This window comes from Exophiala bonariae (assembly GCF_035927105.1).
Source record: "Exophiala bonariae strain CCFEE 5792 chromosome Unknown scaffold_32, whole genome shotgun sequence".
NCBI lineage: Eukaryota > Fungi > Ascomycota > Eurotiomycetes > Chaetothyriales > Herpotrichiellaceae > Exophiala > Exophiala bonariae.
This window is the reverse complement of record NW_027042507.1, coordinates 142,450-168,288: the sequence shown is the minus strand read 5'-3', so window position 1 is coordinate 168,288 and position 25,839 is coordinate 142,450. Positions and strand designations below refer to the sequence as shown.

General features: G+C 49.4%; 11 protein-coding genes across 11 annotated transcripts; 6 read left to right on the top strand and 5 right to left on the bottom strand.

The window, feature by feature from the left end:
- Positions 1-41: 41 nt before the first annotated feature.
- LTR84_008561 (uncharacterized protein) lies at positions 42-1,914 on the top strand (the record flags this gene model as incomplete). Its single annotated transcript, XM_064852106.1, has 5 exons — positions 42-250; positions 310-495; positions 551-1,451; positions 1,504-1,816; positions 1,886-1,914. 5 exons carry the CDS (start codon positions 42-44, stop codon positions 1,912-1,914), a joined length of 1,638 nt encoding a protein of 545 aa, XP_064701703.1.
- Positions 1,915-2,346: 432 nt separating this feature from the next.
- LTR84_008560 (uncharacterized protein) lies at positions 2,347-3,877 on the bottom strand (the record flags this gene model as incomplete). The annotated part of the gene is made up of 2 exons (XM_064852105.1): positions 2,347-3,485; positions 3,547-3,877. 2 exons carry the CDS (start codon positions 3,875-3,877, stop codon positions 2,347-2,349), a joined length of 1,470 nt encoding a protein of 489 aa, XP_064701702.1.
- A 970-nt stretch (positions 3,878-4,847) lies between these two features.
- Positions 4,848-7,027, top strand: LTR84_008559 (uncharacterized protein; the record flags this gene model as incomplete). The annotated part of the gene is made up of 3 exons (XM_064852104.1): positions 4,848-4,940; positions 5,079-6,265; positions 6,328-7,027. 3 exons carry the CDS (start codon positions 4,848-4,850, stop codon positions 7,025-7,027), a joined length of 1,980 nt encoding a protein of 659 aa, XP_064701701.1.
- A 263-nt stretch (positions 7,028-7,290) lies between these two features.
- LTR84_008558 (uncharacterized protein) lies at positions 7,291-9,004 on the bottom strand (the record flags this gene model as incomplete). The annotated part of the gene is made up of 2 exons (XM_064852103.1): positions 7,291-8,739; positions 8,840-9,004. 2 exons carry the CDS (start codon positions 9,002-9,004, stop codon positions 7,291-7,293), a joined length of 1,614 nt encoding a protein of 537 aa, XP_064701700.1.
- An 839-nt stretch (positions 9,005-9,843) lies between these two features.
- On the top strand, positions 9,844-11,274 carry LTR84_008557 (uncharacterized protein; the record flags this gene model as incomplete). The annotated part of the gene is made up of 5 exons (XM_064852102.1): positions 9,844-9,949; positions 10,007-10,332; positions 10,384-10,663; positions 10,712-10,872; positions 10,972-11,274. The coding sequence occupies 5 exons, from the start codon at positions 9,844-9,846 to the stop codon at positions 11,272-11,274; spliced, it is 1,176 nt and encodes a 391-aa protein (XP_064701699.1).
- A 434-nt stretch (positions 11,275-11,708) lies between these two features.
- On the bottom strand, positions 11,709-14,341 carry LTR84_008556 (uncharacterized protein; the record flags this gene model as incomplete). The annotated part of the gene is made up of 2 exons (XM_064852101.1): positions 11,709-13,830; positions 13,980-14,341. 2 exons carry the CDS (start codon positions 14,339-14,341, stop codon positions 11,709-11,711), a joined length of 2,484 nt encoding a protein of 827 aa, XP_064701698.1.
- Positions 14,342-15,975: 1,634 nt separating this feature from the next.
- LTR84_008555 (uncharacterized protein) lies at positions 15,976-16,975 on the top strand (the record flags this gene model as incomplete). The annotated part of the gene is made up of 2 exons (XM_064852100.1): positions 15,976-16,354; positions 16,446-16,975. The coding sequence occupies 2 exons, from the start codon at positions 15,976-15,978 to the stop codon at positions 16,973-16,975; spliced, it is 909 nt and encodes a 302-aa protein (XP_064701697.1).
- A 93-nt stretch (positions 16,976-17,068) lies between these two features.
- LTR84_008554 (uncharacterized protein) lies at positions 17,069-18,268 on the bottom strand (the record flags this gene model as incomplete). The annotated part of the gene is made up of 3 exons (XM_064852099.1): positions 17,069-17,885; positions 17,961-18,204; positions 18,259-18,268. 3 exons carry the CDS (start codon positions 18,266-18,268, stop codon positions 17,069-17,071), a joined length of 1,071 nt encoding a protein of 356 aa, XP_064701696.1.
- A 517-nt stretch (positions 18,269-18,785) lies between these two features.
- LTR84_008553 (uncharacterized protein) lies at positions 18,786-21,773 on the bottom strand (the record flags this gene model as incomplete). Its single annotated transcript, XM_064852098.1, has 1 exon — positions 18,786-21,773. The coding sequence occupies one exon, from the start codon at positions 21,771-21,773 to the stop codon at positions 18,786-18,788; it is 2,988 nt and encodes a 995-aa protein (XP_064701695.1).
- A 985-nt stretch (positions 21,774-22,758) lies between these two features.
- On the top strand, positions 22,759-24,132 carry LTR84_008552 (uncharacterized protein; the record flags this gene model as incomplete). Its single annotated transcript, XM_064852097.1, has 1 exon — positions 22,759-24,132. The coding sequence occupies one exon, from the start codon at positions 22,759-22,761 to the stop codon at positions 24,130-24,132; it is 1,374 nt and encodes a 457-aa protein (XP_064701694.1).
- A 488-nt stretch (positions 24,133-24,620) lies between these two features.
- Positions 24,621-25,559, top strand: LTR84_008551 (uncharacterized protein; the record flags this gene model as incomplete). Its single annotated transcript, XM_064852096.1, has 2 exons — positions 24,621-24,863; positions 25,134-25,559. The coding sequence occupies 2 exons, from the start codon at positions 24,621-24,623 to the stop codon at positions 25,557-25,559; spliced, it is 669 nt and encodes a 222-aa protein (XP_064701693.1).
- Between the last annotated feature and the right edge of the window lie 280 nt (positions 25,560-25,839).

The window sequence follows — 25,839 nt, the reverse complement described above, 5'->3', positions numbered from 1 at the left end:
GATTTATTTATACTCTTGGTAGAAAGTGCAGATCAGATAAGATGACTCGCCGGACAGTACGCACCACTCAGTCCCCAGTGGGAGAAGTCGAGCAGGACATCCCGGGTCTGGGTCGCATGAAAGGCCTCATCTATGCTAATGGTGTTCGTCAATTCTTAGGTGTGCCATATGCCACTCTGGCCAAACGTTGGACACGGTCCAAGTTGGCGACTTCGTGGCCCAACGATAGTCATGATGGCCGAGACTTGGGGTAGACCGTCCCTGTAAATGACATTTCGTTTCTTTCGCTAATTGAAAGCCGCTATCCAGAACCCAGGCACCCAACCCTCCTGAATTTCGGGAAACGGGTGATTTGACTCCCATTGACACGTTCGCTCATTTGACAGAACCTGTCGAAGATGAGGCAACCTGTCTGATTTTGAACATTGTCCTACCGCCAGCAGATACCACCGACTCTGGATCGTGGCCGGTCATGTTTTATATCCATGGCGGCTCGTGAGTACTCATAATGTATGTAACGAACAAATGAAGGACTAATATTCTATCCAAGGCTTGTTTTTGGTGGTGGCAACCGCTCAATTTTCGACGGCGTCAACTTTGTCTCCAGGTCAATCGCTATTGGCAAGCCTGTTGTCGCTATCAACATGAACTACCGGGTAGGCCTAGGAGGGTTTCTGGCTTCAAAGGATATCCTCGAGGACATGAAACGAGATGGATTGGAGGGTGTGGGTAATTGGGGTCTCACAGATCAGCAGGTCGCCTTAAAATGGGTACAAAAGTATGTGGCGGCCCTTGGTGGCGATCCGACCAATGTCACCGCGTATGGTCTTTCAGCAGGTGGTATCTCCATTGGCCACCAACTTCGGGCTCGAGAGCCTCCAGTATTTCACCGCGCTATATGCATGTCCGGCGTGGAGCATACAATCCCAACTATGACGCTCGACGACCACGAGAAAATCTACCAAAGGGCGTTGAAGCACTTCAATATTTCTAGTTCTGATCCACAAGCCCTCGACAAATTGAGGGCGGTGCCAGAGCTCGACTTGGCTGATGCAACATTCGCCATCTATGCTGTGCCTAATGTGGCTTCTAGTCCTTGCGATGATGGGGTCTTCCACCTGGCACCGACGGACCCAGAGAAGTATCACACTCCTCCCTCGTGGCTCAAGACGTTCATGGTAGGAGATGTGAGGGACGAGGGCGAGATCTTCATCAGACCGATGAACGAATCGAGGGATTACGCCTGGTTCATGGACCATCTTTGCCGTGAAATGAGCAAAGAGGATGCGACATGGATTCTGGATTCGTACGATATCACACCGGAGGCAGATCTGGCCATGAGAATCAATCTCATGAAGACATTATTTGGGGAGATTTCATTCGGTTATCCGCAACGGAGGACTCTGCAGGCTTCTACTCTCGTAGACTCATATGGGTATCATTTCGACCTGGTAGGTTGGCGAACTTGGCCATTACTTGTTTGAATCATCTGACGGATTCTAGCCCTCCAAGATTCAGAAAGGTTTTCCAGGCAAGTCATTTCACGCGCTCGATTTGCAATACGTTTTCCTCAATATGCATGACGAGCTCGACGAGCAAGATCACCAATTTGGCAATGTCGTGGCAGATACCTATCTACGCTTTGCGCATGGTGAGGCTCCCTGGGCACCATACCAGCCTAGCGCACAGTGGGGCGTTTTCACGCCGGAATACACCGTCGAGGTACGAACGGAGGAACAGGATGACAAGGTCAGAAAGTATTCTAGGTGGGATCAGATTGAGGAGAAGGGTTTGATGGGTCCATTGACACGTGCATGTAAGTGAAGAATTCAAGGTCCAGCGCTGGGCGGGCTTCAGGAACTATTTCACTGATTGAACGAACCAGATCGACAGATTAGACGGTCCTATGCCTAGGTAACTTGGTGAGCGGCGAGTAAATTGACTCCAGTGTCAGCTATCGCTCTTCCGTAGTCAGACGGACAAGAAATGGAACACTTAGTCAAGTTGCTGGAGGCATAGGTATAGGACGTGGATCATCATCTAGAAAAACGCATTGGCAGGTAGCCGAAGGGAGTCTTTGAACCCAATTTCATTTCTTAAACTATCCATGACTATGGACACAACACATAGTTAGCCTTGGAAGTAAATTGAGGTGTGATTGCACATGTGGAGCTAATTCGGAAGAGCACATGGTTGACTATCTTGGTATTGACTACTTCGAGTGATGAAAGGCGTGAAGGGGCCGAACTCCCTTTAATGGAATTAACTATCGTCCAATTCCGCGGATCTGGATCTGGGAGTACAGACAGCTCGATGACCTAGATTGCACACTCAGACCAACGTTGATCACAGCTTAATGTAAACAGTCTTCTGTTCCATCCACGACTCCCAGGCACGGCGGGAGAATTCTCTGCCGTCGCCACTCTGCTTCCAACCTCCCATGGGCATATCAAATGCTGTGAGTGGTGAGGTAGCATTGATGGCAACACTACCGGCTTCAAACTGCATTGCGATCCGTAGTGCACGAGAGATATCTCGCGTGAAAATGCTGGCATACAGTCCAAAAATGCTGTCGTTGGATCGCCGAATGACATCCTCCTCGTCCTTGAAGCTATTCACGCATACTACAGGCCCGAAAATCTCTTCCTTCATAACTCGTGAATATTCTGGCGCATTGACGATGATTGTCGGATCGATAAAGTATCCGGGCTCTCTTGCTCGACCACCACCTAGTACGATATCGAGCTTTTGGTCTTTGGCATACTGTAAGTAGCCCATAATGCGATCAAATTGTATCTTATCCGCTTGTGGCCCTCTGCTTGTTGCTTCCATCGTTGGATCATTAACCTCGCCACCAATCTTTGTCATCGCCACCTTCAGTCCATCCAGGAACCTGTCGAAGATTTTTTCGTGAACGTATAATCTGGTGGATAGGATACATCCCTGTCCTGAATTCACCACCGCTGACACGGCGGCGGCTGGGATTGCCTGCTCTAGATCCGCATCGTCAAAGATCACGAGTGGGCTCTTCCCTCCTAGCTCTAATGTCACATTTTTGAGGTTAGACTCTGCCGCGGCCTTCTTAATCGCTTTACCCGTTGGAACAGAGCCTGTAAAGGAGATCTTACGGACGTCCATGTGCTTAGCTAAAGCCTCACCGCACGGACGACCGAAACCGCTTAGAATATTTAGTACTCCTTTTGGTAGGCCAATTTCCTGGCACAGCCTGGCGATTGTAAGTGCTGATAGCGGCGACTTCTCGGATGTTTTTAGCACCATTGTGTTTCCAGCTACTAAACTCGGCCCAATTTTATTGCAAAGCATGAAGGAAGGTCCATTCCACGGGATAATCGCCGCTGTAACACCGTACGGCTGTCTGAATGACAAGTTGACGAAGCCGTTTGTGTTGAGAGAGGTCTCGCCGGCAACTGCTGTGGCTAAAGAAGCGAAAAATTTTAGGCCTTCAACAGTATGATGGCCGACCCCTGTGTTCGGCAAGAGTTAGCTGATTCTATAGGTCAAAAGTCAAGATTTGCACAAGCTTACAGTTATAAGGCGGTTTGAGGTAAGGCTTTCCCATTGTCACAGCTTCCAGGTAGCCAATCTCTTCAAGATTCTGTTCGATTGCTTCTGCCAATTTCAGGATGAAATCGCCTCTTTTACTGGCATCGAGGGCAGCCCAGGCTGGGAATGCATCTTTTGCAGCTTTGACAGCCCGATCAACGTCCTCCGGCGAAGCCTCATACACAGAGGCTGCAAGTTGCTCTGTGGCGGGGTTGATAACGTCGAATGTTTGGCCAGAGATTGATGGCACAAAGTCACCGTTGATGAAGAGGCGAGTCTCGATATTAGATGGTTTTCCTGCAGAGTCAGGCATGGTTCTAAGCTTCCGTCTTGTGGTAGTCCTTTCGATTGCGGCTGTTCCTGTTTAGTGATTGCACTAAAGTCTCCTCGAAAATCCGAATTCCAGACAAGTATCACGAGCAAATTTGGAAGTGTAAAACAAGGAGTCTGTTTAGTGGCTGAGAGAGACTTATCTGTCCATATATCCTCACTTCATATAGGATTAGAGAGAGGACATCTCCTTCACTCCCTACCTCAGATGAATCCATACTAGTCCCGGGAATTGATGGGTCAAGGTCCGAGAAGCTGTTCGCTTTTAATAGTAAAGTCCGAAGACCTGGTGCAATAATCGATGCGACGACAAGGCATTTCGAAATTCAAAGTCCAAATCAGAGGTATAGCCGTATCATAACCCTCGTCGTTTTTTCCTTATCCTAGGACCAGATGATGGTTTTCTAGGCTCAACGTCGGACTATCCGCGAAACTCGGCAGTTCCGTAGAAAACGTCAGAAAATCGGAATACGGACCGTTTTCTGATTGGCCCGGATTTATGATATCGCCATTTGAGTCTGGAGAAGCTATGGCTGATGCTAAGAAGCGCCACAGAATGAGTGTAAGAGTCGGAAGGCAGGGTCGGAAGAGAGCTCAGCATCATGATTGAAGGTTGCCAGGATTTTGCTTTGACTGACCTGGTGATGTCTGTTTTCGAGTGTATCCTCAAGCGATGGAAGGCCCCAGGCGCAAACGGCAAAAGGTAATTGTTGCCTGCAATACATGCCGACGTAGAAAGGTAAGCTCTGTTTTAGCATCGCACGTCGCTGAATACTACCAATGATCACAGTCTAAGTGCGATGGAGACTATCCCTGTACGAATATCCAATCTTCGAAAATGTCTGTCAAGCTAAGCATTTTACACAGTATGCGGGCCCTGTCGTCGAAGAGCGAAGGCAGGCACAAAATGCTCGTGGAATGAAGATGTACGAGAAACCCTCCCGCATATCGCCATGGACAAATTCAAGATCCTTGAGGACAAAATTAAGCGACTCGAAAATGAGCGGCCTTTCCCAGATGCTCTAGACGACTCGACTTCAAGCGAGGTGAGTCCTCAACCTTGTTTTGAGGTGATCAGGTCGTGGAACACCAATATCACTGGCTGTGTACGAAGCTCTGTTGCAATCTTAACCACCGTTTTCATTTTAAGATAAACACTCTATGTTCTGACAGATAAGAGATAGAACAAGCACATAGACGAAGGCGAACAGACATCTCCAACCAATGATGTCTCAACCTATGCCATCATCGGGGCAGCAGAGTCAGACAGTAGCATGGGCACTTTCTTTGGCAGCTCTAGTGCCGGAACTTTCATGCGCACTGTACAAAAAATCGTGAAGCAGAAGCTGGAGGGAGACTTGTGGTCTTCAGCATCTGCTTTCAACGCTACGCATGATACTTGCCCTCGGCTGATACCTGATTTTGAGACTACGAAGCAATCACTCGACTATGTCCTACCACCGCGACATGAAGCCGACAGTTTGATGACCTTGTACTGGAATCATATGCATCCATTCAGCCCATTTCTAGACAAGGAACAGTTTCAAGCCGACTATGATGATTTATGGAGAGCCAGAGATTCGCACGCTCTGGCAGAATCTTTCATGTGTCTTCTTCACATCATTTTAGCATTGTCCAGCCAAATTGACATATCAGTCCCGTTGGATAGTCGAGCAGCACTAGCCACTAAGTATTATGAAAAAGCAAGGAGGCTAATGCATATCCTTGAGGTGGGCTCGATCCGCTCTGTCCAGTCCTACCTGTTGCTAGGACAATACTTTCTTAGTACACAGCAATCCCATCATACCTGGCTTTATGTTGGACTCGCCATTCGCACCGCACAGAGCTTAGGACTCCATTTGCCTGGCACAAGTGAATTAGTATGCGATAGCAGAACCAGGGAGCTACTACGAAGAGTTTGGCACGGTTGCATTCTGATTGACAGAATATCATCTACTGCTTATGGTAGGCCTTGCATGATTGGGGCATGGGCAGCAGATGGAGTACCGCGCCCTGAAGCTTTCGGATCCGAATGGGTGCCCAGTTCTCTTAATAGCAAGTATAATCTCAAAACTTCGAAACGACCCTCGTTGGTGGACTTTAGCACTTGTTTCCTCGACCTTGCAGAGATCTTACACGACGTGATCCTGCATTTTCACTATGGTAACAAACAACAGAATCAAGCAGCAGTCACAGGGGGGACTTCTATTACCTCTACAGCATTCAGTGCTTATGTGCCTATCCTCGACTTGGAAGGACGCTTGCAGAGATGGGAGGAGAGCATTCCTCCCCATCTCTGCGTTGGAAGCCGGCCTGGAAAACTAGGAATTGAAGCCATGCTTTACCGGCAAGCTGTTGTCCTACAACAATGGTCTGTAGCCCACTCTTCGAGAACACGACGTGTCGCATTGACACCTACTAACGTCTTAATAGGAGCCTATATGTTCGAATATTGTTGTTTAGGCCCATCTTGTCGGAGTTGATTATTAATGATCTTCGCAAGGAGAACTACAGCAAGTTCTTCAAAAGCAGACTGACTTACAGCATCAACGTTCAATGTTCAATCGACTGCGTGAGAGCTGCACAACGGTCCATCGACCTACTATACTCTGAGAAAGCCGTCCTTGGTGGAGAGATAGGTTTTGTTGCACCTTGGTGGTACAATATACTGTTTCTGTACAAATCTGCGACCATTCTGATAGCTGCACGTCTGAGCCCATCTATCCTCGCGGACGTAGCAGAAGACTCGATCGCTGCGACGTGGTCCAGGGCAGTAGAGCTGATCAGTAATTATGGCCGCTATAGCAAGTCAATACAGCGACTACTCACTACATTGCTTGTGCTGGCCGATGCTGTGGCTTCTCAATATTCGAAGAACTTCCAAAGGCCACAATCTTACGATAATATGTTATACCCTCTACCTGCGGAGGCGCTCAGTCATAACATGGAATTCTCAACGGAAGAACAGTTCATGAGCGCTACTTACTTTCCGCAAGTCGATCCGCCGGATCCCTGGATCTCTCGAGCCTCTAACGGCCGAGGAGATGGAGAAAACCCCATCCCGACAGCAGCAGATTTCAATGCGGCTTTCGATCCAAATGATTTGTCCTGGTTGAATATCGTCTTTCAGTAGCTGGGTGGGCTCGAGCAGAAACTAACTCCAAGAAGGCATTCTACAGTCTACAGGTAGTGCAATATTTCGCTTTATGCAATGGAAGTAGGATTAGACGTCCTCATGTACAATCGTCCATCCTTAGGTGAAGTTTGTGCCAATATTTTTACTCCTTCGGAACGCATCACTCATGTCAGTCGAGGTCCTACTCGAGCTCTCTACTTGAACCCACGACATATACTTGAGAAATTTACACCTCCAGCGGCCCATCACACACTCGGTGTTTACCCATCGGCCATTTTTCTCGTTGATGCAGCTCTCTCCACCTCCGATGTAGTGGCCCCTACTTCGAGAACATTGCTTTTGGCAAGCTCAACATTGCGCTTCATGGAGGTCTTTCGTGGCGGCACACCTGAGTCAAAATAATCATCAATCTGTTCCAACTTCAAGCGTGCAGTTTCAGGCACAAAGAAGAACACCAGGACCAGTACGACCACCGTCAACGCAAAGTAGAAATACCCCACATTAGTGCCCATGTTACCATAGTCCTTGCTAATCATATAAGGAGTCCAGAATGTTGCACCGAACCCGAAAATTTGGTTCACGTTGACAGTGAACGCCTGGCCATAGTCGCGGAGCCGAATACTGTGCATCTCCGTCGAACCCACCCAGCCACTGGGTGCGATAAAACCGGAGAAAGAGAATCCCCAAATGCAAAGGCACGCGACTAGGACCTTTTGTGCAACGGAACTCGTGGCTCCTAAAATGGTACTAACGGCCGAAAAGATGAGCATACAAGATCCAAGAATGCTGTAGCCGACAAGCATTGCCCATCGTCTGCCGCCATATTCGATACTCAGTCCTCCGATGAGTGAACCAGCAGTAAAGCAAAGCGCAATGACTGCAGTAATGAGGAAGGGACTGGAGATACCTAGACCACCAAGAAATAGTGCCGTGTATGGTGCAACGAATTGAAGGCCTGTTAGAATTGTCCCCACCAGGATCAATGCGGATGTCAAGGTACGACGGATATTCCGCTTGTTGAACAATTGTGTCCACGATGATGATGAGGATGTGGCCTTCTCAAAATCAAGATATGCCTCTATCTCAATGATTTGAGCTGTGATAACTTCTGAGTTAGGGTCCTGTTCATAGAATTGACCCAGTGCCTGTCGAGCTTTGACTTTTTTAGCCTTCAATAACAGCCATCGAGGAGACTCGGGGAACAGAAGGACTCCTCCGCTGAGTAGGAGGCTAAGTGGAATTTGGCAAATGATAGGAGTTTTCCATGCCCAGTCGTCCTTGAGGTTTGCAGACCCTGCACAGACAGCCGCAGCGCCAGCGTTGCCTGAAGCGAGGCCGACAGTGAACAGCGAGAGTAACAGGCCACGCTTTCGGGGCACGATGCATTCCACTCCGTAAACAATCGTCGTGGCGTAGAGTATGCCAAGACCAAGACCGTTGATGGATTTGCACACCATGTAGTTCAAGTAGCTACCTGAGGTGCCTAGCATGCCCGCTGCAGCAGTTGCCACGATCAAGCTTCCGAGCTGCAGAGACACCCGGCGTCCAAGGTATGAGCAAAGGAGCCCAGACAGAACACCCCCAACAGCAGTGAAGAGCGAGGTCAGACTTGTCAAAGATTGTTGCAAAGCAGTCAACTGGCAGACATTGACCATATCGCCGCTCTGAGGGTCAGGGTGCTCATGGCACTTGCCGAATGCTCTGTTGAACTACAGTGGTGTAAGAATACTTTTCTAGTATGGAGCATAATATCGAGCAAAAGCCAGACATTGCGGGATGGGATTAGAGTCGTGCTGAGAAGATACTTACAGGTTCCATGAAAAGTACTGTACCCCCGTAGCCCAGATCGAAGTTGGCAATCCAGCCACTGAGAAAAATGAAAATCGCGAAGCAAATCATGACTTTGGTGATCTTCTGCTCAACGACAGGCGAACTGTCTTGCATATTGTTCTCAACGTGGTCTGGCGCAGGCATCACTTTGTCGTCACTGGGAACCATCATCGCTTTTTTTTTATTTTTCATGAAAATTCCTCATAGGATTCAACATATAAGGTGAAGAGTCATTGTCCAGAAAGAGTGGTGCCCAAGACTTAGCAGACCCCATGGAATTTATAATGAATCTTTGGGGAATAGAACAGAGGAATCTAGGAATGAAGTCCTGCTCTGGGCTCCTCTGATGGCCTCCTGCTGATTGAACCCCTTCACAGGGCTTCCCAGGCTCTGAGTTCTGTTGCCGCCTCCGGAACATCCAAAGCTCTCTCGTATCCGGGCGAGCTGAATATTCTGCGCCACAGAAAGTCCAGTCACATATCACGCCCGTGAGTTGCCCTTCGGAAGGTCCGACAACTTTAATTTCTTCCTTTCTTCTACTGCAGAACCTTCTTCGTTAAATGTGATTCGAGGATGTCGCAGGCTCAACACGCTCCTCGGAACCTCCATAGCTTTCATCAAGGGAAAAGTCAAGTATGTGGAGAGGTTTTTGTCCCTTGGTACCGATGGTGGAGCAAATGCGTGAGGTGAAGAAGGAAATTGGCCAATAATCAAACATTCCGCTGTCGAATTTAGAGCTGCGCTAAAGAATTGATCTGACGACGACAAGTCTGAGAAATCTCCGAGTCAATCACAAACTCTAGGGAAGCACAGAAACAGAACGTTTGAGCACGATTGTACTTGAAGAAACATGGAGATTGATATATTTGCAATCACCCCGGACAATGGTATCACAGGCGAACTAGGCATGGTTCACTCCACACGACATTGAACTGATAGGACAAAATTACGTGGACCAAGGTGAAGCGCGAGGAGATTAGAAAATGAGTCCTCGTCCGCCACCAGACCCCAAGAGCCTGCTGGGTAGACACAGACTCTTGTCACCAACGGCATCCATCCGTGTTAGTCCGTTCTGCTTGGGTGGAATGAGTGAGTAGTCCGCTGAATCTGACCGAGCAGCCTGATTTTATTCTAAGATTTCTACAGGCTTTGGTACCAATTGGACAGCTCAAATGGGTGAATGCAGCAAAGAAACCGTGTTTGACCTTCTGGACACCTTTTATGACCTTGGTGGCAACTTCGTCGACACTGCCAACGCGTACCAAGATGGGCAGAGCGAGGAATGGATAGGTGAATGGATGAAGAAGACTGGACGCCGTGATGAATTTGTCATCTCAACCAAATACGCGCAGGGATTTAAAGCACATGATCATACCGTACAACAAAGCAACTTTGGGGGAACAGGTACCAAAAGCATGTATCTGAGTCTTGAACAGAGTTTGAAAAGACTACAAACAGATTATGTCGATCTAGTACGAATGACCTTGCCTCCATTGAGTTATCGCTGACTGACTTCGGAACAGTTCTTTGTTCATTATTGGGACTACGCTACAGACATTCCAGAATTAATGCAGTCATTGAACACTATTTTTCTGCAGCGAAAGGTCCTCTACTTCGGCATCTCGGATGCACCAGCATGGGTGGTGGTCAAGGCGAATTGCTATGCAAATGCGCACGGCCTCCGCCCGTTTTCTGTCTACCAAGGTCGACTTTCCGCTCAGGCCCGAGACTTGGAGAGTGATATCATCCCGATGTGCCGAGATCAGAGAATGGGCCTCGTAGCTTGGGGAGTCATGGGCAATGGTAAGGAGCCACGAAAGAACATTGAGCAGATCTGCTGATGTCCAACAGGATACTTCAGATCCCCAGATACTTCTGAAGAAGAAGGAGATCGTAAGACACCTTTTATCACGACAGGTCGCGAGGCCCAAGTATCGAAAGCACTCGATACGGTGGCGAAACGACGGAAGGTTTCGATCTACTCTGTAGCGATCGCGTATGCAATGCAGAAGGTACGCCACCTCTTCTCGATCCGAAGCATAGTGTTCGCTTGAGGACGACCCAACTCTCCTGATGCTCTACGATGACTTTGACATTCTGACTGTCTCCAGGCACCGTACATATACCCACTCATTGGAGGTCGATTTGTTGCACATCTTCGAGCAAACATTGAAGCTTTAGGCCTGACATTATACCCACAGGACATTATTGACATCGAAAAAGGCTATGACTTCAATCCAGGGTTCCCTCACAACTTCATTGGTGTGGGAGGCAAGGCGCCTCAGGGCCCGGAAGATGTGCTTTTGCTACGGGACCTAGGGTTCTTCGACTATGTTAGTACCGAGAAGGCGATACACCCCAAAACAGAATCTTTTCACTTGCCCAACGGTCATGCACCTGCAGTAGGAGCATAGTTGAAAGCTCCAGCGGATTCTTGTACGTACGTCATTCGATTTATCTTGTTGTTATGACGAATGTCACAACCATGGTTAGTCTATTCAGTCTATAGAAACTACTAGGAACTACGGTTCGCCACATTGCCGAAAGGATTCTGACTGAAACAACACCGACTCGACTCTGGACATCCATCAGGACTGTCTTGGACTAGTAATTTCATTAACCTTTATTGTTGAGAATTGCGAATCGCACCCTGCGAATCAGCACCAAAGACGATACGCAAACGGGTATTCCCAAGTCAGAATATCCACGATGTGGAAGGACTACTTCAAATTCGCGCTAATGCATCTAACATCGACCTTATGGTAATTCCAAATGCATGGCTCATTTCCATTTCGAAAAAAAAAGATCATCAACAAGACACAAGATGGGAAACAACTTTGGGCGAGAATCATGGGTTAACCTTTATTGTCCTCGCTATACTGGGCGTTCCAGAAGTGTTCATGACAAACAACATCCAGTAGCCCGGCAGAGCAACACCAGGATCACTCGGGATGGTGACCGAGTACGTGTTGGTAGCAGTACGTCTCAATGTCAGTGGGATGCGCCGCTGGTCGGTGTTCACAGTATGGGTGGATGAGCCATACCGGACCAGCGAAGCGTCCGTGACTGCTGAACCGGTTACAATGGTCAGTGACTGGCCGATTCTCAGGCTCGTTGTGGAGACAGAATTGATTACTGGTCGGACACGATTTGTGCCATCGGAATTCAGCAGGTACTGAGGAGTGTAGATTTGTGCATCGAAGTGATTCGTCGAGCAATCACCACATAGACCACCACCTCCACTGAAGACGGTTCCATCCAACAGCAAGAGAGCAACGCTGTGATAGGTTCGAGGCGTTGAATTGGGAAGCATTTTTCGGAACTGGTTGGTAGTTGGACTCCACATCTCTGGGGTAAGATCGGCGCCTTGGTCAGAGAATGGTTGACCCAAGGTCTGACCACCAGTGATAAAGACTTGACCATTCGGCAGGACAATGGAGTTATGAAAGATACGCTGATAAGACATCTGAACGAGCTTTAGCACTGTTGGTGTTGCGCCTGAATTCCCAATCGTGATGAGATTGGCATTTGCCGAGGCCGCAGAGCCCTGGTAATTGGGAGAACCACCAAGTGTGAGGATTTTTCCCGCAACGGCATCATGCATGATCGCATTGCCACACATGGCATCGGCATCCGTGCCACGGTTCCCGACGCCATTCTGTCCTCCTGTCCCCGCGGTGTTGTACCAATTCATGGCTTTACTTGGGCCGGCCTGGAACACATAACGATTTTTCCAGGGAAACAACCATGCATGGTTATCTGACCGATACACACCTTGAGTATCGGCAGTAAGCATGGGGGCAACTGGGCAGCCAGGGAGCAAAGTCCAGGTTCCTGCTGTTGGGTCATAGATCTCTCCATTTTTCCCACCTTCTCCTCCACTCCACGATCCTCCAATAGTAAAGATTCGACCATCTGAACATGTTGCAGAAGACTGATACCCACGAGGGATGTTCATATCAGCAGCAGGAGACCAAACATCTGTAAGTGGATTGTAGATACTCGTTTTCTCAGCATTGTTCCCCCCGGTAATGATGGGGCGACCGTTGAAGTCCAAGGATATTCCAGGACAGAACATGTCGTGGTTAGTCTGAGTGACGGTCCTTTGGCTGACAATGAGAGTATTAGGGTCATATGTAGCCGTCACTGTCAGGCCACCAGGTCCTCCAACAAAGTTATCTGGGGCATATGATGACCAGGTCAGTATTCTACCATTTGTGGGATTGATAGCTGCTGCAACCGGGACAATGGGGAAATCAATGGTTGGACCCCATTTTCCCAAGCCAGTCGGAGGAGGTGTATAAGTGCCAGGGATGTATATGTTGATTGCAGCGGCAGAAGTCCAGGGACCTCGGTTACCAGCCTCAGTCAAGGCACGAAGACGTACATAGCGTACTGTGACTGCAGTGAAGGCTGCTGTTTTTTCCGATGAGTCATCCGCCCAGGTTCCTGTCGCAACGCTCGCAAAGTTTGTTCCATCAGTACTCGTGAAAACCTGATATTGTCCAATGTTCCCATTGAGACCTCCATCCTGACGGGGTAGATACCGCAACGTGTTGATGCGAACACTGGACTTCATGTCTATTGTGATAGTGTGAGGTAACGGTGCATTCGTTGGGTCATATTCAGTATGCCAAATTCCCCCTGTATTGGTGATGGCATTCGAACATGGATTTCCGGGCTGAAAGCTGTCACAGGTGGCAGCCCAGTTCGTTCGATCGAGCGGAGTTCCAAGCACTGCAGCGTAAACATTGATATCTGCGGCCGACGTCCATGGGCCTCGGTTGCCTGCTTCTGAGACCGCCTGAATACGTATGTACCGTGCAGGGACCGTTTCAAAGGCAGCGACTTTGAGGGTGGGATCGTCGAGCCAGGTACCAAATGCAAGAGGCGAGCCAAAATTAGTTCCATCTGTGCTTACAAGCACGTTGTGGCGTCCGATATTTCCGTTCGAATCACCATCCTGGCGACTGGAATTGGAATAAAGCAAGTTAGCATTTGGCTCCAGAGATCGCTATCTTTAAGCGTCATCGAAGCTTTCTACCTGAGCAGGAATTGCTTTCAAAGATGTCTCCCAGACTGGAATTTGCTGGGTTTGAACGGGTAGTGGGGGACTCACGGTAGGTATGTAATCCCATTAACATAGTAAGTAGTCTTCATGTCAATAGTGATGGTATGTGGCAGTGGTGCATTCGTAGGATCATACTGGGTGTGCCAGAAAGAGTTCGGGTCACCATCGATGGCATTCTGACATGGAAATCCTGCTTGAGCACTGTCACAAGTAACGGTCCAGGCGGTCCGATCGATTGTGCTGCCTGAAGGTCTTGAAGCTAGCAGGAAGACAGGCTGGTCGGTGACTCCCTCGCCCGCCAGTACCTCAGCGGATGGTGGTACATAGGGCAGCGTGATAGCTTGTGCATATCGATCTAGGCAAGTCAGAGTAAAAAGCAGCAGAACGCTGGCCCTGAATTCTCGTAACATTTGCTCGTCGTTATGGATAATGGACTAGATCACAAATAATGTCGTGTGTCTTGGTAGACGTGGAGAAGTGCTAAGTAACAAGAGAGCCAAGGTGATTAAAAATGTTATATATTTTCAAGTGCATAGCAAAAGAACGAGTGTAAAGAGATGTGCAAACGAGCTCGAGGAGAGATGGTGTCTGTTTGTTCAAGGAGGAACGAGGGCTTCTAATATTGGATCAGTGGTTCCTTTCCTACCGTTGGTCCTGAAAATGGTATGAGGCAGGCTCATCTCTGCGACGTGCCTCACTGATGAGGCTAATACGAACCAGCAACATATCAGGTCGGGCGCTTAGCAGTTTGAAGGCAAAATATCACGAACTTGACGGGACATCGCGGCCTTCGAACCATACAAGTTGAATTGTCGCGTGTAGGAGGGGGACTGGTCCTTGCGAAGGAGAAAGACAATATGGGTAAGGACAATTGAGAGAAGTATAATAAGATTACTTAGGTCCTCGTGACATCGAGGTTCATGCCATAGTCGGTCAACGCAAAAGGCAGTGCGACGGATTACTCCGGTCGAAGTTGAATCAGGGTGGTTTCGGAACATGTCAGTGAGCCATCTGATGTCGGTGGAGATGAGATGACAAGTTGGGGAGATGATGGATGCTATCTCCTGAGGGCGTAAGTGGTCTGGTGTCTCTCTACCATTTGAGACTACATGCCATTGGTGATGCATGTTTGTCGTGCTGGGAAAAGGGTCCATTATTCCGGTCCGTTATGTGGCTAGGACACCCTCAGCTGGCGATGTGGGAACATGCATGTCGTGGTTCTCGAAGAAAGACTGAGTCCCTCCACCCTGAGCCCAATTAGCGTCAACGGGGTAGGAAGTCAACAATACGAGGGAACGCGTCAAGACGCGTCAAGACGCGTCGGACAATTCCAGCGAAGGAGCTGTCAGTAACTCCGGGTCCGTAAGAATGTTTCGCCGGGCAAGGACACCAATTCAAGTTGTTAGCAGCAAACCCCGCATTGCAACAAAACTTGAACCCCTCCAAATCCAGATCTGGAATCTAGTTTCGTACTTGTAGCTCGATGCGAAACATCGTCAGCCTGAGGTTCAAATCTGGGTTGTTCGTCTCGAGCTCCAACTGATGAACTCGTCGCTATTTCCTTTGCCTTCATTTCGTCCAGCCTCAGAAAGGGCAATATAGAACCAGTTGGCTACATAACCTACAGGTCATCCCTCCAGTCACAGATCAACCACCCACACTTTTTTTTATCACTCCACTGCATCTCAGTCATCACTCATCCGCCTACGTAATCAATTGCATGAACTTGCACTTGAAATCAATAGTGTGTTACTGCAGCGAAACATGTGAGTGATCTAACCTGCTACCTTCTTCTTCTATTTGTCTCCACCATGTTTGTCTTCACAATTCTTACTCGTACACAGATAGACCTCTACTCCAGACTGTGAACAATTCCCAGCTCAAGATTCACAAATTCTTGATCTATTCAAGAAGAGGAGCAGTAGCAAGACCAATAAAACCAACAGCCAGGGGCCCTTTCCAATTTCCCCCAAGAACAGCATCCACCACAACAGCCGCTGCCTCCCGTCCTTCCACACTCCATGCACCTCGTCCAGCAACCATAATGGCACTAGACATCGAGGCTGCCAAAAAGGCTGCTGCTCAAGAAGCCGTCCGCAATCATTTTCCAGAAAATCCACGGTTCGTGGGGATCGGATCAGGTACAACGATCGTGTACGTGGTGGATGCAATCAAAGAGCTGGGAAAAGATGTCTCGCGCGTGGGATTTGTACCGACTGGCTATCAATCGAAACAGCTCATCATCAAAGCCGGTCTTGTGCCTATCGAGTTCGACGCATTGCCTGACAATGCTATGATTGATGTGGCTTTTGACGGTGCCGATGAGGTCGACGAGGATTTGAATTGCATCAAGGGCGGCGGTGCTTGTCTGTATCAGGAGAAGCTGGTGGCTACGCGGGCGAAGCAATTTATTTGTGTGGCAGGTATGTTATGACGATCCTCTGGGATTTCTCGCTACGTTGCGAGGTAGTGAATTCCCTTTCCAACGGCTAACCGGTTCTGTGTCAATACTAGACCACCGCAAGCTCCAGAAGCGATTGCTCACTCAGTGGCCCACAATACCCATCGAGGTCGAACCCAAAGCTGCACGACAAGTCATGAAAAGACTGCGTATGCTGGGAAGTCACAACCCACATCTCCGAGAAGGCCACATGGCCAAAGCAGGTCCTATCAAGACCGACCAGGACTTCTTCATCATCGATGCCCCATTCCCTCATCCCCTACTCATCTCCGAAGATGTTTCCAAAGGCGAGGTCGGCGACGGAGAAAACGGCAAGTGGGAAGTCGAGTTGCTCGCCAAAGCCATCAAGGATATCAATGGTGTACTTGCTGTTGGTCTGTTCTGTGGTCCAACGGGTCCGGAAGCCCAATCTGCCGGCGTGCTCGGTGGTCAACGGCCTGTGGCTTGCTATTTCGGCATGGCTGACGGGTCGGTGACATTGCGGAGAGCTCGAGAGAAGCGTCATTCCGTGGTTGCGAGATATCCTCCACTGATACCCGTAACCAGCATCGAGGCTGCAGACGCTGCCGTCGTAGACTCATAACAATATTTTCTTCCCATGGAGAAAACCTGTTGATAGATGAGACTTAGAATCCTTAGAGGGACGATATTTTCTCCTCTGCGGCACCTCCAATCTTCACTTCGCTTTGCGCTTCACCTCATTGTCTCCCAATTCCCGAATGAAGATCCCAAGCGAACCCTCTGCAATCTCATCCTTCCCATCCTCGAACCCTGGACTCACAGCCGTAGCGAGATATTTCCCATTAGCACTAAAACTTGCGGCCGCCACACTAGCATTTAACTTTGGATAGATGCGAATCCTGCGCTTGGCAACCGCATCCCAGATGGCGACAACCCCATCGCCACCACCGGTTGCAAACGTGCCATGGACGGGATGAAACGCAATGGCATTGACGGGGAAAACCACATCGACATCATCGACGGGCTGCCGGTGGCATTTGAAGGCGTATTTCCTAGCCTGGCTCTCGGGGTTCGGGTCGAACCACTCGACCGCCACGCGACCCTCGATGCTGCTGGACGCGTAGCCCTCGTCGTTGGGCATGCAGTCGATTGCGCGCGTCATGAACTTCAGGCTGCTCTCGCGGCGCTGCCACGGCTCGATGGTCAGAACGGCTTGCGGGTTCGTGCTGCTGGTGGAGGCTTTGCTATCCGTGGCCAGTGTGGAGAGTGAGTAGATGTGCACAGCGCGATTGGCCATTGCGACGACGAGTTTTGAAGGGGAGAGGGCCAGTGAGAACGGCTTGGAGGGCAGAGTGATGGTTGCGGATGTCCATTCGGGGTTGGGATTATCGGAGCCTGGGTGCATGTGGATGTGGACCGTCGAGTCCCAGGCCGCGGAGATGACGAGGGAATGTGTCTGGCTATAGACGACGGAGCGCACCCCGTTGTCGTGTGTGCTGAGCACCGTCTGCGTGCCAGATGCTACATCGATCCTGTGTAGAGTTTCGCGGTGTCAATAGAGGACTCCGTTTCTTAAAGAGAAGAAATGCGAGATCAGTATGCCTTACCTCCTCACATCCCAATCCAGGCACGCTGTAAAGAGTTCGTTGTCGTCCTTGCCGAAGCAAATGTCTAGCACGGGTGCGCGGTGCTCATATTTCGCCAGTAGGACGCATGTCTTCCCGTCCGCCACTTCGTAGAGGTACGCTGATCGGTCCCATGAAGCCACGGCAAAGCGCAGAGAGTTGGGGTGTGGTGAGAATCGAAGCGAGGAGATGGCATCGCCTGGTAACTCGGAGACGCTGAATTGGCCTGCTGGCAGTGGTCAGTAGGATGGAGGAAACGGACACTGAGGGACTGACGTACTGCTCGACATGGCTGTATGCTGGTCGGGGAAGTAGGACTCTCCTCTTCAGGGCGGCTTTCTGGCTCGCTGGTGCGGGAGAGAGATGTTGTGGCATACAAAAACATTCGAAACCTCCGCAAAATTATGCCGGCTCACACCGCTTTTCGCTCTCAGCCTTGCAGCCTCGTGGACAAGCGATGCTGATCCAACAATAAATGCTTCCAGTGTATATTGAAACTATCAACGAGTCATCTGGTTCCGATGAAACAATGCACGACATGGTTCAAATCCAGTTAATAAAATAAGAATATCCATACAATCGTATTACAAAATTTATAAACTCTAGTAAGCGTGTCTATGTCCAAAGGCTATACAAAATCTGTACATGCTGCCAATGTCGCGAATGCTGAATGATGAAAACAAGAAGGGCACCACACCAAAGCTGATGTAGCTGCCAAGATGAACACAAATTCAATGGATGTCGCTTGCTTCATGCAGATTACCCGTACATATGGACATGGGGAAGGGAATGCGGAAAAATGGAGCATCATACCATCTCCTTCCACTCCTCAGGCACTTCATTGTCCGGAATCATGCGTCTCAGGTCTTTCAGAATTGCCTCAGTCCCTTTTTCCACAACAACCAAGCGCGGCACGCGAAATCTGTTTCCACTGACTTCCAGTACTCTTAGCTTACCAGGCTCTTTAGCGGATCCCACAAAGTTACCACACAAGCCAATCTTGGCTGGAAGGCTTTCAATCTCGTTGTTGCGGATATCGAGCACTTCAAGGCCTCGTACGCCTTCCGGGTCAATGCTGGTGAACCAGTTGTCAGTCGCCAGAAGTGTTGTGCACTTGGGAAACCACGCTTGCACCCAGGGCACCCGTCCTGCCAATCGATGACATGAGATGTTCAGCTCAGCAAGCTCGGGCGCCTTCATGTAAGTCGTCAGTGCGTCCAGAGACGTCAGCCCCGTGCTTACAATGTAAAGCGATTTGAGGCTGGGAAGGAACAGTTCCGACGTAATATACTGGGTCGGATGCAAAAGCGGGTTGTGACTGAGGTCTAACGATTGCAGTGAATACTTAAGAGCTGGATGGGCAAGCAACTCAGATGGGAGGGCAGTGAGGTCGTTGTTGGAAAGCTTTAATGTGTGTATCGCAACGTGTGAGTTTTGAAAATCAACCTCGTCCAGATTAATTGTTGTCAAGGATTGAGAAGATAGATCAAGGACTCCATTGACAGATTTGTAGCGAGCTTCGGCGGTCTCGTTGATCACCTGAAGGACGCCCCCATCATGTTCGTGCTCATGCTGTGTCTCGACTTTTCTCTCCAGCTCCTGTTTGATTTCCGACGCACTCATCGCGAGGAGCTTCTTCTCCCGTAGAGGGTTTCCAACCAGGGTGATGCTGCTCAACTCATCCATCAATGCTATTTCAGGATCAAGGATTCGGATGTTGTTGTGTGAGAAATCGGCAATTTTCAATGCCTTCAGCTTTGTAAAACCGACAGGCAACACCTCCAGTTCATTCTCCGAAGCAAGCAAAGTGTGTAAGGACTCACAGCTTTCCAAGGTCGACAGCTCAGTCAGACGATTGTTGTTGATTGCAAAAGAGCGAAGATTAGGCAGCAAGCCCTCGCCGATATCTTTCAACACGTTGTGGGAAACGTCAAGCTTCTGCAAGTCGGACAGTTTTGACGTCGCCTCAAAGAGCGTGTCTGATAGGCGATTATTGGAGATATTGAGATCTACGAGAGGTAAACTCTCTATCGACTGCCAGGGGAAAGACCCCGCCAGCTTGTTCTTTGCAAGATTTAGCACTTTCAAGCTCTTGAAAGTACCGATGCTCTCTTGATGCACTTGCTGAATATGATTGTTGTGGAGATCCAAAGTGTGGAGGTTTTCAAGTTCATGATTGCCAAAGTTCACGTCAGAAATGAGATTGCCACTGAGTAAGAGCTCCCTCAAGTTCTTGACTTGTCCAATGACCGTCAGAGACTCACTTGTCAACTTGTTGTTACTCAGATTCAGAACTTGCAGTCTCTCAAGCCTACAAATGCCCACTGGAATTCTGAACAATTGATTACCGTGTAGATCAATGTGTTCAAGTCCACCGAATTGATTGGTTTTCTCGTCGTCATTCATCATTTCTTCTGGAGAATAGTTGGGAAAGGTCTCCTCTCCTAGGTCATTGATTTCGTTACTCGCCGCGCTGAACTTGATCAAATCGACCATCTCTGACCAATTCGTTGTACTGTTTTCCGACGACTCATACATATTCATAACTTCTGTGGGTATCTGGTTTAGACTCATGCCTGTGATGTTCAGATGACCAGATGTGAGAGCTTGTGCAATGCGTCTCCGCAGTAGCCCTTTGCCATCCTTGCCCATAACTAGATCGTCCTCAATTTCGACCACAGGCCATGGCTCTAGGCTTGTAGCTTGGTCTGCGACTCCTTGCGATGAGCCCATAGCCTTTCTCTTTGCTGCTTTTGCTTTTGCGATAGTTTCCCGTAGAGCGGCTGACGATTTTGGTGAACTTTTGTCTTCATTGGAGGGGAGTGCAGCAGCTTTCGGCGTAGCCTTTTGCTTCTTTGAGTGTGCTGATGGGGGTGTAGAAGGCGCGATTGCATTCTCTCCTCTAGTCTTGGGTCTCAATAATCCTGAACGCTGGTCCTCGGACACCGGGGGCTTTACAGATTTGGCTCCAGTGGGAACTACATCCTTGAAGAGGGAGGCAAGCGAAGGTCTCGTAACAGAGGGAGTATGTCCTATTGTTTTGTTGCTGTATGTGGGTTTGAATTTTATGGTTGACGTTAGGGCAGGTGCGGTACGCGTGGAGCCAGGCTTCTGGTCGTGAACATGGAAAGCTGAACTGATTGAGCGTTTTGATTCATGTGGCAACTTGGCAATTCGTGAAGGTTGACCTCTGACAAAAGCTTTTGGTGGTGTATATATATTGCCGGGTGAGACAACCGGGGCCAAGGCGATATCCTTTGTTGGAGACATTCTACCAGGAGGTCTGAACGGTCGTTTTGATGGTGAGTCTGGACGAGCACTGGATGGGGTGCTGGGTCTGGACTCTCTCATGCTTGATGCTGGCCGCATTGGGGGAGGCATAGAAGTGTCGATACCCGCCACGCTTGGCCGTCTGCCAGTGGGAGACGGACACGGCGATATCTGCGACAAAGTCTCAATAGTCCTCTCAGACAATGATAGTCGGGGCCGTCGCCGCTCCTGCAAGGTGTTGGTAGTTGTCTCCTTGCCGGCGACGGTCGGGTTTTCGTTCCCATCCTCAAAGACGGGAAGCTCTGCCGAACCAGGAGGAGTGATGTCCAAGGCAGCGGTCTGCGCGTCTCGCAGTGCATCTCTGACCGGCGACACACTCCTGGGTCGGATGGAGGTGTCAGACCAGCCATATCTGGCCCTGATGGAATGATTGAAGGTCTCTGAGAGCGGAGCCTTGGATCCGACTGGACTCGGACGTGGAAGAGTGGAATTCTTCCTCAAGTCATCATTGTGAATTACGGGCATTGTAGAACTTCTCGCAGTGAGCCGTAGATTATCACTGGAAGGAACAGCACGTGGCATGGGCAGACGAGACAGCCGTGGAATGCTGGCCCGAAGTGGGATGTTGGACCCATGGTCCTGGTCCTGGTCATGGCCCATGCTTTGATAATATTGGAGCGACTCTGACTTGGAGCCGGATCAATAAAGTAGATATATCGATTTGTTTTCCCATGGAGCGCAGAAAAGTGAGAAGACCCAATATCTTCAACAATATTGACAGCCTGGGTCTGATGTATTTTGTGGGTGATATTATTATTACCCAAGCTCCCAGCTAGAGCCACTGCAACTGGGGGACGTACAGCACGTAGTGTGAGAGAAGAAAGGTCCGAGCTGGCAGCCTGAGTAGTGAGGTTGACCTCTCGGCGGGCGGTTGTTGACAGTAAGGGGCCGCCACTGCCCAAATAGGCGGTCACTGCGGTTTCCCTAAGCGACCAGCACTAAGACACTAATGACGCGCTACCTCGATCGGGTTAGCTTGGTCACGATTTCCCAGCCATTCTGAACCAATCCTCGTCTCGCGCCTTCCCTCCAACACCCACTTGATTTTAACCCACCTTCCAGCCATCCATCTTCGACTTCGAGTTGACGTTGACCTCTCTACAGATGTGACCACCAGCCAACCTCCATCTTCGAAGCTGTCAAATATCTATCTCGAGTCCCCGTGCAATCGAATTCTATTTTCTGATCCAAACACCTGGTCCTCTCAGAAAGTCCTTCTTGCGCTCCGACCATAAACAACCCACGGTCATTCCGTGCTTCACTTTCGACTCCACCGCTATCGATACCGTCCCGAAACTCACTTCACTTCGCACCGCTGATCTCTGGTCGCAACCATCCTACGAATATCAGTGCCCCTCACCGCCATCAGTGTGCTTCAGTGCATGCCCTGTGAAGCACTTATCACCTCTATCCAGTGAATTCAACCCTGAACTCACCCTCGTCGCATACAATGGCAAGCCCTCTGCCTGAACCCGATCTACAAGGCTCCATCGTGCCCTCAACTCCTCCGCCTGTGCGAACTCGGTCCGCAGACAGCCTCAGTAAATCAGCATATACTTCTCCTCCACCAATGTCAAGTAGTATGACGCCGCCTCCCTCTACACAACCCCCACGGTTTCATTCACCCGTCAACCAGAACAGCAATGTTCCCAGTGATGCCTTCCTGGCCTCTCCACCAAACACTATTCCATACAATGTGCTCCGGGCCCTTCCAACTCAAGATGCCATCAATCGGTCCGATAGCATTGGAGAACTACGAGATATGGCCCGAGAATTGGTCACTGCGGTCAAGGATGCTAGGACCGCTGCTGCACACTTCAAACTGCAATACAATTTACTCCTGATGGAATCAGAGGAAGCGGCTCAACGTGCCGAAGTTGAGCAGCAGATGACTCGACGAGAAATCGAAGTGCTACACAGTACGGAGCTCAAGAACAGAACTACCTTGTCGATGAACTCGCGAAATTCTCAACCACCATCCGCACCACAGATTGATGCTCTGACAAAAACTTGCAGATCGCTGGAGGAGGAAAGAGACGAAGCGGAACAGCGACTTCAACGGGCCAAAAAATTGATTGAGATGGAGAAGGACAAGTTTGATTTGTTGATGGAGGAGAATGCTCTTCTCAAGAAACGTATCCGTGACAACCGAGAACATTTCAGCCGTCTGAAGAGCCTGTCTCCTTCATACACCACTCCACGCGACACCTTCACCACTCCTCAGCGAAGAAGCCTTCCACAATTCCCTCAGAGTGCACCAAATCATTCGAACATTGCAGCATTGCTGGCGGCAGACCAGGTTTTGAATGGAGAAAGTATCAGTGTACCATCAACACCAACTCGAACTCATGCTTCAAAGGTCAAGCGGGGCCATACCCGAGGAGCGCATTCTCTTTCTTCGCTTCACACCACTCCAGCCCAACATCGCTCTATTGGTCGAGATACGTACCCTGAGTCGATGATCCCCTTCTCGGCACCTGCTTCACAACTTGTCATTGAGTCGGCGGAAAGGGAACGCCATGACAGAGACAGCACCATCTCCATATCAGATGCTGAAGAGATTGATGACGATGTTCAACAGTCACAAGCCAGTTCTTTGGCAAGTGATATGCTACGCCGAAACCCAGGTAGCCAGGAATCTTTGAGGTTATCTCAAAACGCCGAAAGATCAAGCAGTCTTTTACAATCAAAGCTATTTGGACCAGTCAAAAAAAGCACACAAAGCCAGAAGCGAGGTTCTAGTTTTGGCGAGTCAGACATCAAGGTGAAAAAGGCAAAGTTATCTCAAGGAGTTGGTTTAGGCATTGAATCTTGGAGTCAATGATGATGAGGAGGATGAGGAGGAAGGTGTACTTTTTATAGCAGGAACGAATGTAATGATATCCATCTCCATCCAAAGTTCGGAAAAGGATTTGTACGATTCAGGATCACGATTAGCTAGGCTCGTCTCTCAGTCATATGATTTGAATGAAGGATTTTCTCTCCCTCTAGACTACCGAAACAATCATAGCACGAACAGAGCCTTGAGTTCCCAAGTGAATGCAGTACTACGGAGAAGCATACGAAGGAGTAGGCCGGGAATGTCACGTGGTGTTGATCCATCCATTTACAGAAAGTGCGCCGAGTTTTTCGCGGCTTCCCCATGAAGGAGCCCTAGTATTGCTACTGGTTGCGCCTGCCAAGAGTTTCTTGCCCACTGCGAATTTTGGACTTGGGATTCCACCACACGTACTTTGAGATACAACTTCCAGTTCCAATCCGCTCAACTCAAACTCACTCTATCGGTTGTTCTTTTAATCGTCATCAGTCACAATGGCGATCAAGCACAACCAACAGCTCCCCAATAACCATTTCCACAAGGACTGGCAAAGACGAGTCCGTGTGCACTTCGATCAAGCCGGCCGCAAATCTCGACGCCGAGCTGCTCGTCTTTCCAAGGCCGCTGCTGTCGCTCCTCGTCCCACCGACCGTCTCCGACCTATCGTCCGATGCCCTACTATCAAGTACAACCGTCGCCAGCGCGCTGGTAGAGGTTTCACTTTGGCTGAGTTGAAGGTATGAATTTCCCCTCTGGATTGTGGGTCGAGAATCCAAAAAAAAACAAGATGGTTGAAGCCTTGGGGTGGGATTGGTTTTGCGCACACCATTCCGATGGTCGCAAAGAATTGTCAGGAACAACAATTGAAGTTGGTTTGGAGCCCACTATGGATGTCTAACCAAATCAACGGATATAAATTCACCCCATGACTTCAACCATGAGTGACATGACACCTCTTGACCTCCAATTATGATGGAAAAAACTGACAAAAGCCTTCTCCCAAACAGGAAGCCGGCATCCCCCGCAAACTCGCACCCACAATCGGTATCTCAGTTGACCCCAGACGCCAAACCACCAGTCAAGAAGCCCTCTCTTTGAACGTCGACCGCCTAAAGGCCTACAAGGCACGCCTGATCCTGTTCCCACGCAAGGCCGGTCAACACAAGAAACTCGACAGCAGCGCAGAGGATGTCAAGAGCGCATCAGACGCCAAGAATGTCGTCTACGGCAAGCTCTCGGCTGTCCTCCCTATCGACTCTGGCGTTGGCGTAAAGCACGGTATTTCTGAGGTCAAGAAGAGCAACCTACCTAAGGAGATTGAAGGTGGTGCATACCGCAAGTTGAGAGAGGCTCGTTCCGAGGCCAGATATGTCGGTGCCCGCGAGAAGAGAGCCAAGGCCAAGGCTGATGCTGAGGAGAGCAAGAAGAAGTAAAGGAGTGGCTGAAATGAATGCAAAGATGAATTAGGTGTGAAACTTGCGATGTGATCTGACGATGTGGTCTCATGCAAATGACGGATTGGCCTGGTGGAAAGGGACAGATGTGCATACTCTAGCCATCAATAGTCCTCGGACCATGCCAGTTCAGTTCACATGAAGGAGGGAGAAGTGGCGGGTGCAATCTTCTATCCCCAAAAACACCAAAACACCAAAACACAATGGCATGGTATGGCATGACATATAGGGTATGCTATGGATCCGAGGATACCAAATG